The sequence below is a fragment of the Bubalus kerabau genome, chromosome X (assembly GCF_029407905.1).
Source record: "Bubalus kerabau isolate K-KA32 ecotype Philippines breed swamp buffalo chromosome X, PCC_UOA_SB_1v2, whole genome shotgun sequence".
Taxonomy (NCBI): Eukaryota; Metazoa; Chordata; class Mammalia; order Artiodactyla; family Bovidae; genus Bubalus; species Bubalus kerabau.
In genome coordinates this window covers 141,020,434-141,039,902 of record NC_073647.1, presented here as the reverse complement: position 1 = coordinate 141,039,902, position 19,469 = coordinate 141,020,434, and the positions used below count along the sequence as shown (strand labels likewise).

General features: G+C 40.3%; 1 protein-coding gene across 5 annotated transcripts in view; it reads left to right on the top strand.

The window, feature by feature from the left end:
• PHEX (phosphate regulating endopeptidase X-linked) overlaps window positions 1–19,469 on the top strand; it is a 227,582-nt gene that overhangs the window by 48,431 nt on the left and 159,682 nt on the right. For all 5 annotated transcript variants that reach the window (XM_055565587.1, XM_055565586.1, XM_055565589.1 and 2 more), the window contains exons 5-6: window positions 14,233–14,319; window positions 15,369–15,595. In XM_055565587.1, coding sequence (XP_055421562.1) covers window positions 14,233–14,319; window positions 15,369–15,595 — 314 coding nt within the window. The remainder of the gene's footprint in view (window positions 1–14,232; window positions 14,320–15,368; window positions 15,596–19,469) is intronic.

Genomic DNA, 19,469 nt, shown 5'->3' with positions numbered 1-19,469 from the left:
CTTGCAACACGTCACCTTGTAGACGGGTCACATTTCAGGCATTCAGTAGCACCTTGCAACTACCCGCTTCTGAATTGGACGGGGCAGTTCTAGTCAAGTGCTTCTCAACCCCAGCTATACACTGGAGTCATTTGGGAGCTTAATAGACACAGATGCCTGGGTCCCATCCTCAGAGGTTCTGATGTAACTGGTCTGGTGTGCACCCTGCATTTCCACTCTTTAAGCTATTTAATACCCTGCTTCTGCAGGTAGTTCTAACATGCAGCCAAGTTTGAGAACCTAGTCAAGGGTGATCTCTAAACTAACTGAGTAGAGAACTATAGCCACTGTCTCTTGGAGAAGGCTCTGTGAGTTTTCTGAAATGAGAGCCATTCAAAATAACCCCTTGGGCAGTATGCTTTGCTAGTGCACACTAAAGAATGTCAGGCAATGCCCTAACTAATTCTCTCAACTTATATTTCCCAACATTTTGACCAAGTCTTGGAATAATGTAAGAAAAGAGATTTCTCTTTTCCCCCTTGATCTACACCCTGGTCTGGATACGTGACCAGTGTGAGTAAATTAAGACATAAAAATTTGATTATTTAAATTGAGGTCAAAGGTGTTGGTGTCAGTCTGGAATTCGTGAGCTGCGGAGAAGGGGAAGTTAGGGTTTGAAAGCTGCAGATCGTTGCCAGAATGAAACATGTCTAGTGGGGACCGCGTGGGAAGTGCTGGGTGAGGAAGGGAGGCAATTGTGGCTCTGGTTGAGGTCTGCCGGCTGCACAGCCCACGGTGTGGCGGGACGCCCACGAAGCTGCTCTTGCCAGAGACCTCACGCCTGCCTTCCCAGTCAGCCAAACTTGTATTTTTGCCCCTGAGACCTAGATGTGAAACCCAATATTCGGGAATTAAAATGTCTCATCTCACCCGGAGGTTCACTTGTCCTTAAAATGCTTTTGCAGTCATTTGGAATAGTTTTTCTCTTGCCTTCTTTTATTTAAATTGAAACACAGCTTGAATATTCTAGACACATTTATTATTTCCCAGGAGGAAAAATACTGGGTCTTCTGTAGTGGTAATGCTATAGTGACATGCAGTTTTGTTGGTTATATTTATTTGACTTAAAATTAAGCAAGAGAAGACACAAACACTGATGGGTCTTTCATAGCATCAACTAATAAATAATAAACTAATACATAATACCACATTTCATTGAATCAAAAAGACTGCCAGCTGAAAGATGCACCTTTATTTCATGTACGCTGAGTAAGACTAAGCTATTACACAATGATTTCTTAGGATTGGGGATTTTTATGTTATGTTCATCAAAAGTTCTTTTAGGCTTAGACATTAATTTTTATCACATATTAGTCTTTTACATTAATTAAAAAGGAAAATGCAAGCAAAAGAGATGGGGTAATTTATTCCTAAAACTTCTTCATAGTCTTTTTGATTTCAAACCATCAGTACTTTTATATTCTCACAAAACATTGTCCTCTTTCCATCAATAACAGCAGTGATTCAGCATTTCTTTAAAATGTGCTCCCAATCATCTCAGGGATTTTCCTCTTTTTGGATACACAGTAAGTTTTACTTTCATAGCCAAACTCCAGTGAAATCTTTCTGAAGATGCGTTAAGTGACAATTTCCTAGTCAGGCAACCAACCAACTCATTTGAAGTGTTGATGATAAGAACTGCTAGATCAAGGTCATATACGGGCAGGCAATGGCATCTACTTCGTGACTGTCTGGCTGACAATTTTAAGATGGATTCCAGTTTTAGAGATGTTCAAATGTTTAAAAAAAATGTGCTTCTTAGCTTTTATGAAATATGGTGTGTAAATTGTTTTTCTAGTAATCAAGATTTCACAGCTGCTTGTCATATCCACCTTGTTTATGTACGTTTGAACAATTTCAGCAAGATTTGCCTGCTGTTCCCTCCTCAGCACACCTAGGCTTTAATGAACAAGGATGTATAAGCAAAACTCTCCCACTTCCTTCTTTTCCAGTTTGCAGCTACAAAGCTGTACTTTGATACCAGTCTTCTCAACCTTGAATGTGTATGTGGATCATGTGGGAGTCTTGTTAAAATGCAGATTCTGTTTCAGTAAATCTGAGAAGGGCCATGAGATTCTGCATTTCTGGCAAGTTCTCAGGTGATGCTCACACTGCTGTTTCAGGGACCACATGTTGAGCAGTCAGGCTTTGCTACATCTAAGAACATGTTATGGCATTAAAGAAATTCAGTACCTCTCCAGGGTGCATGGGTGTTTTATTTTTCCTTCATTTATATTATTATTTTGATGAAAACCTCTTTATTGCAAATGTCATTGTATTGAGTAAGAACAAAGATTTCTTAGGATGACAAGAAAATGAATTTTATACATCCTCTCTTATGGTACAGGGAGAGGTATTTCTTCCCCTTCATTTGTTTTATGAAGGATTTGCTCATTTTGTTTTCCCTTGCTTTTCTCCTCGAAAAACTTGGGCAGCTTGAGTTTATTAGGAAATCTGCATGTAATTGCAGATTAATAACCTACCCATTAATACCACATTAGTTCATTGTGATTAATAGCATCTGTGTGAATACATAATGAATTAGTAATGACAGACTATTTGCTTTAAAGTGTCAAGAGAACATTCCATGTAAAAAGGCACTACCCATAACAGGAAAATTAATTAGAGACTTGTTGGATAATAACTTGTCACAAATAAGATATGTTTGTTTGGAAACCCTCATTGGTATTGATATTTGCACAGTGAGAGATATTTTTAAAAACATGCCTGGGCCTTTTAGTTTATAAAATGAGAGGAGAATTTTATTTTCAACAACAATTAAGATGAGTATGGGAACTTACATTTATGAGAGAGATACACACACTCAAATATGAGTTTGCCTGTGTCACTAACCAGAGGCTTCTCATAGTGACCTTTTCAATTGAGTTCCAAATTGAACTGTTTCTCCTACCTGCTATCTATTCTGAATTCATCAATTCACTTCCCCAAGGCCCAAACTTTCCTTGTTACTAATTTTATTCCTTTAGCAAATCATTTGTTTTCTCTATGGTTCCTCATTCTAATTCTGTGATGTTGCCATCATTGTTTATTTCTGTCTTTGCCCTACATCCAAGGAAGCGAAGGTCAAGAAAATTATGTGACTTGCCCAAACCAATCCAGCCATATAATTTGTCCCCCACAGATTATGGGTCTAACATTTCAGATGTCTCCAATTTTAACCCAAGCGGAAAGAGCTGCATGAGCAGAGGCTCTCTCCAGCTGGTGCCTTTGAGGAAACTCAAGAAGCTTGGTGTGATTGGAGCTCAGAGTTGGAAGGGAAAGGGGACATAAGACAAAACTGAAGAGAGGAGGGACCAGAGCATGTAGGCCTTGTAGGCCATTTAAAGGTTTTAGCTTCTATCCTCAGGCAGTGGGAAGCCATTTGTAAATGTCATGTCAGGGTGTGCTGATGCGCGATGAGTTTTGCCAGAGCATCCTGGCTGCATGGCTCGGAGGAAAGGGTTGATGTATGGAGATCAGTTCAGAAGGCCCCAGCGTGCTGTTTTGTTTTCTAGCTTGGGATCCAGATTAAGGTAGAGTTTGTCTTCCTTGTTACAGAAAACCTCAAGCATTATTAGGTTTCCTCTTCTCTCTAACTTCAGCATGAAGGGTCATTGTCTTCTCTCTGTATCTCCCCTACCCCTTTTTTGGGAAACATTTCCAGGCACCTGGAAGAAGCAGCTAGGGGAGCTGTAGCCACAGCCAGTGGGTGTGGAAGTTAACTCTGGTCCGACCAGCCCTTTTGGGTCCTCTGCTTGTGCCAAGGATGCTATTGCTTCCTTTGTTTTATAGGAGAGGATTCTGGGTAGAGAAAGGAAAGAAAGCCCAGTTCCGGATCCTTCACTGTCAGAAACCCAATTTTAGAGGGACAGCTCCCTCGACCACACACTATGGTTTGAATAGCCAAGAATAGAACCTCTGCTGCTCTCACCTCCTCATGGAAGGTGGGAGTGAAAAACAGGGGTTAGTTGGGAAGTGGCTTTTTAAACCTATGTTTACAGTGTTTTGATGCTGCTGTCACAGATGAGAGAGGACTTGTGAAGTCTGGAGCTCAGATTTTTTAGGATTTCAGGGATGCAGTATTTATCCCACTCTTCCTCTCCGTAGGGTGTGGTATAAGCAGGAGTTGAAAATAGCTGTCCTGTGTTGTCTTTTTCATTTTGGAAGTCTTACTGGCATAGTGCTGCTTTTTTTTTTTTTTTTTTCCTCTTAAACCAGTGAATTGACTCTCACCTCAAACCCATATTGCATTTCATCTTTAAGAAAGGGACTTTTCACAGCTGGGTTTTGTAGAACTGAGGACTAACTTAGAACTAAATAGACCAATGCAAGGAGAGTGTTTCCAGGACAAAAAAAAAGTAAAGCTCTCCCTGCAGAATGTTCACGTTGAATTAAAATGGAGCTGCAGAGTAAGGAAATCAGCAAAGAAAGGGTGAAGGTCCTGATCTGACTTTGGGTGAGGTGGGGAATGGGGGAGGAGGGAATCTGGACTGGTGATGTCCTGGGGTCACAGGCATCCAGAAGGACTACTAATAACTGTCAACTCTACTTTAGTAAAGTTAGAGATGGGGAGGAAGGATGGTGAGTGCTATTGCGTGAAAGTAGTGGTTCTCAAAGTATGTTCCTCTGCTTCAGCATCAGCATTACCTAGGAATTCGCTTGAAATGAAAATTCCTGGGCCCCACCCCAGACCTATTGAATCAGACACTCTGGCAAAAGGACCCAACACTCTGTATTAACAAGCCCCTTTGACAGGCCCACAGCCAGTATACTACTGAATGGTGAAAAGCTGAAAGCCTTCTTGCTAAAATCTGGAACAAGACAAGGGTGCTCACTCTCACCACTTCTATTCAACACAGTATTCTAAGTCCTAGCCACAGCAATCAGAGAAGAAAAGGAATAAAAGGCATGCAAACTGGAAGAGGTAAAATTGTCATTATATGCAGATGACATGATGTTATATGTAGAAAACTCTAGACTCCACACAAAAACAGCTAAAACTGATAGATGAATTCAGCAAGGGAGAAGGATACAAGATTGACATACAGAAATCTGTTATATTTTTTATATTAACAATGAAATATCAGAAAGGGAAAGTAAAAAAAAAATCCCTTTTAAAATCACATCAAAAAATAAAATAGGAATAAACCTGATCAGGGAGGTGAAAGACTTATTCTAAGAACTATAAAACATGGATAAAGAAAATTAAAGAATATTCAAAGAAATGGAAATATATCCCATGCTCTTGGATTGAAAGAAATAATATTATTAAAATGGCCATACTACCCAAAGCAATCTACACATTTAATGTTGATCCCTATCAAATTGTTGTTTTGTTGCTAAGTTGTGTCCAACTCTTTGCAACCCCATGGATTGCAGCACTCCAGGCCTCCCTGTCCCTCACTATCTCCCACAGTTTGCCCAAGTTCATGTCCATTGAGTTAATGATGCCATCCAACTATCTCATCTGCTCTGTTGCCCCATTCTTCTTTTGCTTTCAATCTTTCCCAGCATCAGGGTCTTTTCCACTGAGTCAGCTGTTCACATCATGTGGCCAAAGTATTGGAGTTTCAGCTTCAGCATCAGTCTTTCCAATGAATATTCAGGGTTGATTTCCTTTAGGAATGATGGTTTGATCTCCTTGCTATCCAAGGGACTCTCAAGAGTCTTCTCCAGCACCACAGTTTGAAAGTATCAATTCTTCAGTGTTCAGCCCTCTTTATGATCCAACTGTCATATCCATACATGACTACTGGAAAAACCATAGCTTTGACTAGATGGACCTTTGTGTCCATCTTCGCTTTTTAATATGTGTCTAGGTTTGTCATAGTTTTCCTTCTGAGAAGCAAGTGTCTTAATTTCATGGCTGCAGTCACCATCTGCAGTGATTTTGGAGCCCCCTAAAATAAAATTTGTCACTGCTTCCACTTTCTCCCCTTCTATTTGCCATAAAGTGATGGGACCAGATGCCATGATCTTAGTTTTTTGAATGTTGAGTTTTAAGCCAGGTTTTTCACTCTCCTCTTTCACCCTCATCAAGAGGCTCTTTAGTTCCTCTTCACTTTCTGCCATTAGAGTGGTATCATCTGTATATTTGAGGTTGTTGATATTTCTCCTGGCAATCTTGATTCCAGCTTGTAACTCATCCAGCTCAGCATTTTGCATGATGTACTCTGCATATAAGTTAAATAAGCAGGGTGACAATATACAGCCTTGATATACTCCTTTCCCAATTTGGAACCAGTCTGTTGTTCCATGATCGGTTCTGACTGTTGCTTCTTGACCTGCATATAGGTTTCTCAGAAGGTAGGTAAGGTGGTCTGGTATTCACATCTCTTTAAGAACTTTCCACAGTTCGTTGTGATCCACACAGTCAAAGTCTTTCACATAGTCAATGAAACAGAAGTAGATGTTTTTCTGGAATTCTCTTGCTTTCTCAATGATCCAACAAGTGTTGGCAATTTGATATCTGGTTCTTCTGCCTTTTCTAAATTCAGCTTCTACATCTGGAAGTTCTCAATTCAAGTACTGCCGAAGCCTAGCTTGAAGGATTTTGAGCATAACCTTACCAGCATGGGAAATGAGTGAAAATTACCTATCACATTACCCATGACATTTTTCATATAACTAGAACAAATAATCTTACAATATATATGGAACCATAAAAAACCCAGATTTGCCAAAGCAATCCTGAGGAAAAAGAAGAAAGCTGGAGGCATAACTTTCCCAGACTTCAAATAATACTACAAAGTAATGGTAATCAAAACAGTGTAGTATTGACACAAACACAGATATGTGGATCAATGGGACAAACTAGAGAGCCCAGAAATAAACCTATGCATTTACACTCAATCTTCGACAAAGGAGGCAAGACTGTACAATGGATAAAAGATAGTCTCTTTAGCAAGTGGTGTTGGGAAAGCTGGACAGACACATGTATACCAATAAAGTAAGAACACAACCTCTCACCATACACAAAAATAAATTCAAAATGGTTTAAAAACTGAAATATAAGATGTGACACTATGGAATTCCTAGGAAAGAAAATAGGCCAATGATGCTCTGACATAAATCAGAGGTGGGGGGAGGGATAAATTAGGAGGTTAGGATTAGCAGATACAAATTACTATATATAAAATAGATTAACAACTAGGTGCAACTGTATAACACAAGGAACTATATTCAATATACTATAATCAAACATAATGAAAGATAATATGAAAGAGAATATATATATATATATGTATACCTGTATCACTTTGCTATAGACCATAAACTAACATAATATTGTAAATCAACTATACTCCAATAAAAACAAAAAGAAGCCCTTCTCATGATACTGATGCATGCTCAAGTTTGGAAACCACTGGTTTGTACTAGGACATAATGTGAAGTTAAGCTTTAGGGATCAGCTAATTTGTTTTAATCAAACCTCACAAGGCCTCCTACCTTTGACTAGGAGCCTCAGGAGTATGTGTCCCTGGTCTCAAATAGGGTTACAGGGCAAAGTGGGTAGGTGGCTCAGTACAGACACACTCCACTGCTGCAAAAACCAGTCTCAGTATAACCTGGGAAGGCATTTCTTTCAGTTATTAATGTGATGAAGAGCTCTGTCAAGAAAGTCCATGAGGACTGCCTCTGGTTTAGCCACCTGGGGGCCTTGTTCTTACATAGGAAAGAATCTTGCAGAATTTTGCTGGGCACCTGCTGGTCAAATGAGCAAAAGTCAAGGACCTGGATCCAAATCCAAGCTCTAACTTTACTAGCTGAGTTTTCTTGGACAAGTTATTACAGTTTTCTTGCCTGTAGGCTAGGGTTAATGATACATGCTGTTTAGGGTTGGTGGGGGATTAATTGAGGTCATGGACAATACACCTGGCACAGAGCAGGTGCTTAATAAATGAATGCTATCACCAGGGTCCTTGAATGTCTCAGGACTGCTCAGGAAGGACCACTGTGGGGGGTATATAACCATACATGGCCTTTTCCTTGTAGTGTTAAGATGGTAGAAATAGGCAGGAAAAGTGTAATTAATATTTGTCCTATAGGAAAAAACTGAAGATGAATTTTAATGACTCTTTAAGTTCAGCACAGGCCTTACATTGAATTACCTGCTAAGATACAAATTATCTAAATAGGAAAGCTATTTTTCTGAGTTAAAATATCATGTTGGCAGATTCATTGTAATGCTATGCCATCAAGGAGTGATTTTAAAATTTAATTTAAATTATTTTGAAGTGTGACCCTGATAAGCGAAATCCTTAAAAATTCACTTACAAGTGAACATAATAAAAGAGTTACCTTCTGTTAGACTTCTGTAGTGTCTGGCAGTTGTATAAAATTAATTTCATTCTGGGTCAAAGAGGTCCTTGATGCTAAAATGGGGATATTTTTATGTTATTTGGTAACCCATGATTTAGATTGATGAGTTAGAGGTTTTTAATGCCCCTAAAATAATCTCTGTCCCTTTTTCTTAAGCTAGTGCCAACCAACAATTATCATTTATGAGATGATCATAAAAAATGAACAGAGGAAAGCCTTCTGACAGCTTCTCTCCCTACATTTGAGTGGGAGTTTTCCAGAAGAATGAGAAATATCAGCTCTTATTGTCTTTTCAGTATGTCAAACAGACTCAGTTAATCCCATGCTTGACCGGCTATGGGGCTGAGGAACTGCAAAGTCAAATGTCACACAATTCATGTGAAAACATGAGGGTTATGGGATCCACAGACCATGACTTAGTTAACTTGGATTTTATTTTTTTAATGAGAATAACAACAGGCTTTGCAAGCTGATTTAGAGTCTCCACGTCTAACTGCATAAGAATTTAATACCCATGAAGTGTGAGTTAGAAAAATGAAATTTTTCAGTACGGTAAATAAACTGAGGAGCCTGGAAACCAAATTGAAGTCTGTAGCCTGGAAAATCAACAGAGACTAAAAATAGTAAGATTAGAGGTGACATTCAACCATGGACCAGCCAAAGGTGGTTTTTAAGTACCACCAAAGGAGAAACCAGACCATCATATGATAGGTTTAAAAAAATAGATGTGTCTAGAGAATATTCTGTTTATTATGTAGGTGTGGAAGGGCACATTTTCCCTTAAAATGTAGATCTGGTTTTCTAAAGTTTTGAGTTTTCCTGTACTTTCTCTCACTAGAATTAAGAGGACACTTCCCCTGATTTCTGAGGGAAATACTTATCTGCATGAAATTGAGAATTCAATTTGACAAGGTTTTAGAATGCAGTTGCTGCTTCTATTAAGCAAATCAGGCAAACAGCTCCAGCGAACTCTTAGCAAATAGCCAGAGAGTCCCCTTTAGAACTGGCGCACAAAATGATTACAGGGTCTGAGAAAGAACACAGAGGAGCGAGTTTTGAAAGAATCCCTGTGCTCATTACTTCTTGGCCTTTTGGCTAAGATCAAGTGAAGAATCCCTGTGCTCTGGGAGCCATCTTTAAATGGCATCAGCTTAACACCAGAGTTCTTGGTAGGTGTTTGCTCACAGGCCTAAAACTTTGTTCGTGTGGAGTTTTTGAAAACAGTCTTAGTTGGGAAAGTCTTAAATATTGCAGAAACTCCAAATGATTGGCCTGAGCTGAACATGATTATCCTGAGCTCCCGACTTACCAGGGGCCTGCCAAGTCCTCAGGAGTATCACTGTTCCTTTGGAAAGCTGTTTTGTTCCAGAGCTCTCAGTAAATGCCCTGTTGAGCAGAAGTAGACTGAATGAGTAGAATTGAAGTCATATCTGGCTTCTGTGCTTAAAGGAGGTGGAATGCTAAGTGTCCCCCTCCCCCTCCCTCATAGAAGAGAAGGAAAGTGGAAGTGGATGGTTAACCCACGACCGTTGGTGAAAAAAAGACTTGGGTAGCTTAAAAACCGGTATTTGCCCACCTGCCAATGCAAGGGACACAGGTTAGATCCCTGGTCAGGGAAGATCACACAGGCTGTGGTGGGGCAACCAAGCTTGTGTGCCACAGCTACTGAAGCCTGCATGCTCCAGAGCCCGTGCTCCACAAGAAGAGAGTAGCCCCCACTCTGCAGCTAGAGAAAGCCCAAGTGCAGCAACAAAGACCCAGCACAGCCATAAATCAATACTTTTTAAAAAACAGTATTCACAAAAAACAGATGAAATCTTGGATCTCATTGTGTGATATAGGGACTGGAATGTGAGAAAAGGAGATTATGGATGTTAGTATAATTAGGACATTGCTGATTATAAAAAGAAATAAGAGAAGTCCAGTTTCTCACATTTCATTTGCACAAAAAACTCTCTCAGACTTTCCTTGAGAGGAATTCGACTCGGCAGACATTGAACACCAGCCATGCCAATTGCTAAGCTCCAGTGTTCAAAATGAATGTGACCCAGGTTCCTGCCCCAGACAGCACTTGATCTAGTGGAGAAGAGATATTGTTAATGCCAATTTTATGTTGTGATAATATTTGAGGCCCAATGATCAAAAATACCTTCTTTATGAAAATTATCTCATGATTCCTCCCCTGTGAGGCCAAGCCTGTATTACAAAGGTATGGGCAAAACCAATTTCCATATGGGCTGTAGATCTAAATATGAACCAGTAAAGATTCTAGAGGAAATCATTGGGCACTATCTTCATGACCTCAGGGTAGGCAAAGATTTCTTAAATGAGACACAAAACATGCTTACCAAGATGGAAAAAAATGATCACTGATCACATTGGACTGCATTAATATTTCCACTCGTTACCTGATACCATTAGGAAAATGAAGTCTATGGAATGGAAGAAGACTGCAGTACAAATACTCAACAAAGGACTCGTGTGTGTAGAATATATAAAGAACTTCTATAAATCAGTAAGGAACTGGTTTATAGATTACCAATAGAAATGTGAGAAATAGAGTTGAGTAAACACTTCATAAAAGAAGATGTTGGTTGTCTTGATTGGAGATAATACCTGGAAGGGAGTACAAGGGGCTCCTGGGGTTCTGGCCAGACTGTTGGTTATGTGGGTGTTTACTCCATGAAGATCCTTCAAATTATGATTGGGGCACATTTCTGTAGGTATCTTATAATTTCACTGAAAAAGTTTACAGAAAGAAAAGGCCTTGCTGTCGAGGGTGAGGAATGCAGGCAGCATATTTTCAGACATCCTCTCTATTGCCTCTACTGTGGAAGCAGAGGAAATGCTTTGGCTGGTAGGGCAGACCTAGTTTGTACAAGAGTCATATGCAAGGAGTGCCAGTGTCTTGGGTTAGCAGAAGGCCTTTGGCTACCGATATCCTGAGAAGGGAGGAGGAAAAAGCATTTATGGAGGAAGCACTAGAAACGAGCTTGATTACTTTACAATTCTGTGTATAGCTAACTCAGCCTGGAAGCCTGTTAAAGCCACTGTTGATCGATCACTTACCATGTGCTGTGGCATTGAGAAGGGACTTTCTGTGCATTATAGTGTTTGATTGTCTCCACAGCTCCAGGAGATAGGCACTATTATTTGTCCAGATTTACAGATGAAGAAACTGAGGCTTGGAGAGATTAAGTAACTTGCTCAAGCTCCAGCTAAAAGAAGCAGCAAGCTGTAACTGGAACCCGTGTATTTGTGATTGAAAACCCTTGACTGTGTCTGTTATTTTGCCTTTTGGGGGACAAAACCAATTTTATTTGAGTGTAGTGAGAAGAAAAAATATCCTGTATACATGCACACATGTGCGTGTGTGCACACACACACATCAAATTTTAATCATCATAGGCACTTTGAAACTGATTTTCAAGCCTAAGGGTTGTTGCACTCTAGGTCACTATGAGCTGGAGTTTTCCTTTTCTGTTGTAACATTGTTGGAAATACCTAGATGGAGGTGACAGGAGACTAAGAAATCTTCCAGGAAACAATGCAGACTATGATAGGAATACCCTTATATGGGTGACCCGTGAGTCCTCAGTTCTTTAAGGACATTTTAATAACCCGAATAATTGCCTTTGTTAGACTTTGTTTTCTACCCATTAATGACTCTCCAGGCTAGATTTTACACTTCTACCACTAATTGAAATACAGAGATACATAAAATGGATGCTGCCAGCTGATTGTCCCAACGCTGTCTGCATATCAACATTCTCCTGCCTGCTTGGGTTTGAAGAGAAGGGGAGGAAAAGGGAACAGTAGGACAAGGAACCTGTGGCAGCTGAATTTGTTTCAAAGGCCAAATTATGGTACAGAAACTAGAATTTTGACACATAAGAATTATTGATATTTGTGCACGGTTAGTGTTTTGGTCGGAGAAGGTGATGGCACCCCACTCCAGTACTCTTGCCTGGAAAATCCCATGGACGGTGGAGCCGGGTAGGCTGCAGTCCATGGGGTTGTTAAGAGTCGGACACGACTGAGCGACTTCCCTTTCACTTTTCACTTTCACGCATTGGAGAAGGAAATGGCAACCCACTCCAGTGTTCTTGTCTGGAGAATCGCAGGGATGGGGGAGCCTGGTGGGCTTCCGTCTATGGGGTCGCACAGAGTCGGACACGACTGAAGCGACTTAGCAGCAGCAGCAGCAGCAGCAGTGTTTTGGTATTGCCCTACTTAACATATATGTGTTCTCTTTTCCCCTTCTCGTGATACACAGAGTGCCCTGGGTACATAACTCAGGTTGATATGTACTATTTTGAGTTCTTTTGTGTCATGGCTCTTTTTTTGGTCCCCAGGGTATTCATGTTTGCAGCCTGTGGAGTGTTTATAACATCAGGATAATATTACATCTCCATATGAAATTTGGTTTATTTAATTTCAAATATGTCTCCCCAGCAATCCAGTGAGTGTGGAAGCAGTGTGGTGGAAAGGCACACGATCTGATTTGAATAGAAATATATGTAGGTATAGTTTTAGAGATTTCTGTTTATTAAAAAAAGAAATCCCCTTCCTTTATCCTTGGGGCTAGTTATCCCACTTTTATTGCTGTGATAATACACAAGGAAGAAACAAGTTGGAATAATTGAAAATGCCCACATTGAGCTCAATTTATTTTATTTGAATATATCTAGTTATCTGGACTTATTTGATGTATAGATGTTTACAGAAAACTAGACAGAAGCTCTAGGTTGCATTTTTTGAAATGTAGAACTTCTAGTTTAGAAGTAGATTTCTGCTGTAGGGAATATGTTATTATTTATTAATTTGATTAGCTCTGTACGTTGTATCTTGAAGCTATTCAAAATACTGTAGGAGCATCTGTTGTATCATTTGGAGGCTGCTAAGTTGTTTCAGAAATAAATGCCAAATGCCCTGACAACTGCAATTTGACATAGCTCCGTGTAGGCAGTGCCATGGTGCTGTGTGGGAATTCTTTGTCTTGGCTTCTTGTTGGTAAACTGATATTCTTAAGTACATCCAAGGTGTTATTTTGTGGGCAGGGTAGTTTTTATTGAGTCTTTAGCTTTCCTATTTCCTTATTTAAAGAAATAGTGACAGCTGTCATTTTCTACCTTCAAACAATAGCATCAGTGATTTTATAGATAGAAAATCCTTTTCCAGGTGGGCTTGTGTCCATGCTGGCAACCATTTTGTATACATGGCCTCATTTTAAATGACCAGGACTTTGAATGTGTAAATGGACAAGTCTTTAGGCGATTTGGGTAGGGGCAATTTCCATTCTTGCTTCTCCATTTCCTGTCTAAACAACATCTACCAGGGCCACAGCATGTATAGGCAACATTGAATAAAACTTCTAATGAGAAATTTCTTCCAGGTGACCTCCCCGAGAGGCTGGACTGTGAAGAAATCTTAAGAAACTGACCCTGATAAAATTGCCTCTGTTGAGAATATTACTCAGTGCAGAAACAGGGAATAGAATTCAGTTATTTTTGGTTCTTGAAAAAAATGAATTCTGTTTGTGTGTGTGTGTGTGTGTGTGTGTGTCTGTGTGTGTCTGTGTGTCTGTGTGTGTGTGTGTAGGTGGCAGAAAACATTAACCCCCGTAGAAGGTCAAGTCTCAGTTGGAAGTGGGAGAACCCTGGAGAAGAGAATGTTAAATATTTTTTGTTTGAATCTCCAGCAACTTGGAATCGTTTCTGCTGTCTGCATATCTTTTATAGATTTATCTTTTCCAGGGTTGTCTGTCTTTACATTTAATTTTCTGGAGGCTGGCACTGTGATTATCAAATGACCTCCAACTCAGCATCACCTGTGGATGGATACTAATGAATCCTTTTTTAACCTTCCTAGCACTTTTGGAGAAATCAATCAGTAGAAGACGGGACACTGAAGCAATACAGAAAGCCAAAATCCTTTATTCATCTTGCATGAATGAGAGTGAGTAATAAAGAAAATAAAATAACTTATCACCCTTATTTTCCAGAGCTCTATGAATGTTTAAAGATATTGTTTAAGGAGAAAGAGAACTACTAAGAATTCTACTAAGAATGTTGCTTAAAGAAAGGAGCTCTTTTCCAAGGCTGGGTTTTGACTACCCCTGTCTTAATGGTCTGTTGCTAGCTTGATGGATCAACTAGGAAAATTTTATTCCTATGGATGGCTTAGACTCTTTGGGTATCAGTTAGTCTGTGAGACATGGGTAGGGTCAGAAGGGCAAACCGTACTGCATGTGGTACAGAAAGCTGAATCTGGAGGCTAGATCTGGTTTGAGAAGGAGCCTACGAGGGAGGGCACTTGGAAGTGTTACTGTGTTCTTTGGAACCTCCTGGAGCCTAGAGAAATCCAGATTTCCAGGCAGGTCAGGCTCCTTCTGCTTCTCCATCAGCTTGACAGGCATGTTTGTTGGGGACCTTAGGCCTGTCTCAGCATCTTGGGTCTGATTGGAATGAAAAGAGACACTGGACATTCTACCTGGTCCTCTTTCTCAAGGCTATTGCAGAAAGAGGTGAGTGCCTCTGGGAAATGTATTAACTTGTTTAGGTTTTGGGATGTTGTTTGGTGACCTGGAAGAGGGCAGTAAAAAATAATGAAAGTGTTTGAAGCAATAATTCATTTTTACTGGGGAGTGATTAGTCTTATTGAGCAGTTTCCTTTAGTTAGGGTTGTCCCTCAGTCTTGCAGAGCGTTCTCAGCTTAACATTGCTTATTGGCTCTGGTCGATATAGTAAGCACACCTTCCACTGTTGGGAATATCAGGCAGGTTCCCCGTTAGCTCTCCTGGCAAGAACATCAGGCCTAGACAGTCACGTTGAAGTGGGAGTCATAGGTAGTTCTATCTCTGTGGTTATGGGCAACACACTGTACCTCTCCCTAAAAAATTAGGTTGGGGCCCTACTGGAATTTTCTCTTGAGAAGATATATGTGCTTCCTAGTTTGGTGATCCAGTTTGCAAATCTAACTCTCCCTTCCTACTTACTCCCTTTCAGAAGCCATCGAAAAAGCGGATGCCAAGCCACTACTACATATCCTGCGGCACTCACCTTTCCGCTGGCCTGTGCTCGAATCCAATATCGGTCCTGAAGGGGTTTGGTCAGAGAGAAAGTTCAGCCTTCTGCAGACCCTTGCAACGTTTCGTGGCCAATACAGCAATTCTGTGTTCATCCGTTTATATGTGTCCTCTGATGACAAGATGTCCAACGAACACATCTTGAAGGTACAGTGAGGACTCATTTATCATGCTTGTTCAGTCCAAGGTTAGCCTTTTGGGTTGCCTTCCCAGGGAAAAAGACTCATACCACCTTAGTGAAATGACAAAGTTGAAAATTCTGCTAAATCTTAAGATCTAGACTATTCTTTGCCAGATTTGCAGATTGTAAATCATGAACAAACTGGTTATGTCAGCCTTTCAAGAAGCCAGTGAGTGGGTTTCAAGTGATCTGTGATCTGGCTGTTAAATATCTACCCTGAGCATGTGTGGGACCCCTTAATTCTAGTGGGGAGAGATGGGCTGAGACTTCCTGAACTCTGCTCTTTCCCTCCCCTCATTCCTCTGACAAAGGAGTGAACACATGCTCTGCTTCCTTGTTTTCCTTTCACTAAGATCTTGTGTACATGCCCCAAATTTCATTGGCAAGTTCAGTCTCGAATCTTTTGTCCTTCCTTTCAGAGGATAAGGCAAAACTTGTTCTAAGTGCTTGGTTGCATTTTCTGTTGGGAGAGTAAGCATCTCTTCTGTAAAGAAATGGGCCACAAGGACATACCCTGAGGTGTGGAGTATGACACTGGAAAGTCATACTGGAAAGTCAGGAAGTCGTCAGAAAACTGCCAACAGCTGAAGATTCATCAGAGAACTTAGCAAGAATGCAAACAGCACTTCTTAAATTGTTTTGTCTTTTGATTCCATTTTTTGTTTTTTTGCTTCTACAATTCCTTTAGTAATGAAAATTTTGTTGAACCATCGATTTTCTCCCCCTATTCTGTTCTTTGTTAAATCAGAAAATATTAATGCTGTAGCGATACTTTTTATTGGAGTAGAGTTGTTTTACACTGCTGGGGCAGTTTCCGCTGTACAGCAAAGTGAGTCAGTCGTATGTGTGCGTATTTCCCGTTTTCTAGATTTCCTTCCCATTTAGATCAGCACAGAGCACTGAGTAGAGTTCTCTGTGCTATGCAGTAGGTTCTCATTTGTTCGTGCTTGCTCAGTTGTGTCCGACTCTTTGTAGCCCTGTGGACTGTAATCCAGGTTCCTCTCTCCATGGGAATTCTCAGGCAAGAACACTGGAGTAGGTTGCCATTTCCTTCTCCAAGGTTCTCATCGGTTACCTATTTTTTTACATAATAGTGGATGTATGTCAATCCCAATCTCCCAGTTCACCCCACCCTCCCTCCTTTCCCTATTATGTTTGTTCTCTACATCTGTGCCTGTATTTCTGCTTTACAAATAAGATTATACCATTTTTCTAGATTTCATGTATGTGCGTTAATATATGACATTTGTTTTTCTGACTTCACCCTGTATAACAGTCTCTGGGTCCAGTCACGTCTCTGCAAATGGCACAATTTCTTTCCTTTTTATGGCTGAGTAATATTTCATTGATATATGTACCATAGCTTCTTGATCCATTCCTCTGTTGATGGACATTTAGGTTGCTTCCATGTCCTGGCTGTTGTAAATAATGCTGAAATGAACACTGGGGTGCATATATCTTTTTGAATTATGTTTTTTTTCTGGGTATATGACCAGGAGTAGGATTGCTGGGTCATATGATAGTTCAATTTGGTACATTGATATCTAAATCATATAAATATAAAAACTTTAGGATATATTATTCTCTCCTGATATAAGTTAACATTAAAAAATCTATATGCTGGAGTTTATTTTTTTTAGTAATACCAAGGGACTGGCAAACTTTTTCCTGTAAAGGATCAGATAGGAAATATTTTAGGCTGTGTGGGCTATAATGATCTCTGTTTCAACTGTTCACCTCTGCTGTTATATGTGGTAAAGCAGCTATAGACAGGATGTACATAAATGAAGATGGCTGTATGGTGGGCTGGCCTGCAGACTGTAGTTTGTCCATCTCTAATTTAGACAATGGCTGCCTCAATAAAAAATCTTTAGTCATTGAAAGAATTCCCATCTCTTCAACAGGAAATTGTTAGCTACAGAGACAGCTGTATTTTTGTGTTGGGTGATGGAACAACAGCATGGTGCTGAGAATATTCTAATGCTCTCAGCATAAGACATGCTTTTCAGTGCTCTATGATGATGCTGATGGCCCATTTCACCACTGTCCCATGTTGACAGATTACTCACTTAAAACCAACCAACCAACAAACCATGTTTTAAGACTGTCATTCTTGGTAACCTCCCTGGCAGTCCAGTGGTTAAGACTCCCTGCTCCCAGTGTAGGGAGTTTACCTGTTTACCTGGCTAGGAAACTAGGATCTCACATTCCATGTGGCCTAAAAAAACCAGACTTTTGTTTTAATTTCAGAACTATTGTGATATCCTGTATTGTGCGAATACATTAAGTGGTGTTTTTTAAAATATATATTTTATTTTTTTAATTAGAGGATAATTACTTTACAATATTGCAATGATTTTTGCCATATATCAACATGAATCAATATTAGGTATACATATGTCCCCTCCCTCTTGAACCTCCCTCCCACCTCCCACCCATCCCACCCCTCTAGGCTGTCACAGAGCCCTGGCTTTGGGTTCCCTGTGTTATACACTGAACTCCCATTGGCTGTCTATTTTACATATGGTGATGTATATGTTTCAATGCTATTCTCTCATATCATCCTGCCCTCTCCTTCCCCCACTATGTCCAAAATGTCTGTGTCTCCAAAGCAGCAAGGGAAAGCAACAAATAACACACAACAGGATCCCCAGAAGGCTAACAGCTGATCTTTCAAGAGAAATCTGCAGGCCAGAAGGGAATGGCAGGATATACTTATAGTGATGAGAGGGAAAAGCCTACATACAACCAGGATTATTCTATCCAGCAAGGATATCATTCAGATTTGAAGGAGAAATCAAAAGCTTCATAGACAAACAAAAGCTAAGAGAATTCAGCACTTCCAAACAAGTTCTTCAACAAATGCTAAAGGAACTTCTCTAGACAAGAAACACAGAAAAGGCCTAGAAAAGCAAACCCCAAACAATAAAGTAAACAGGATCATACTTATCAATAATTACCCTAAGTGGTGTTTTGAAGTAAGTTAATTTTCAGTTTTGCTGATTGTCCTCTAAAAAAGTTAACAGTTGGTCTTTGATTCAGGTTCCAAATAAGAATCACATGCACATCTAGTTGATATATCTATTTTAATCAACAGCATACTAAATTTGACTGATTTCAGGGTAACCTCATACCTAATGAGAGAAAATTCTTGTTTATAGGAGAATCACAGCTTTAAAAGGCAGGAGAAATAATAGAACTTCAAGATTCACTTCAGTTCAGTCGCTCGGTCGTGTCTGACTCTTTACGACCCCATGAACTGCAGCATGCCAGGCCTCCCTGTCCACTACCAACTCCCGGAGTTTACTCAAACTCATGTCCATTGAGTCAGTGATGCCATCCAACCATCTCATCCTCTGTGGTCCCTTTCTCCTCCCGCCTTCAATCTTTCCCAGCATCAGGGTCTTTTCAAATGAGTCAGTTCTCCGCATCAGTTGGCCAAAGTTTTGGAGTTTCAGCTTTAGCATCAGTCCTTCCAGTGAATATTCAGGACTGATTTCCTTTAGGATGGACCGGTTGGATCTCCTTGCTGTCCAAGGGACTCTGAAGAGTTTTCTCCAACACCACAGTTCAAAAGCATCAATTCTGCAGCGCTCAGCTTTCTTTATAGTCCAACTCTCACATCTATACATGACTACTGGAAAAACCATAGCCTTGAAGAGTTGACTCATTGGAAAAGACTCTGATGCTGGGAGGGATTGAGGGCAAGAGGAGAAGGGGACGACAGAGGATGAGATGGCTGGATGACATCACTGACTCGATGGACGTGAGTCTCAGTGAACTCCGGGAGTTTGTGATGGACAGGGAGGCCTGGCGTGCTGCAATTCATGGGGTCGCAAA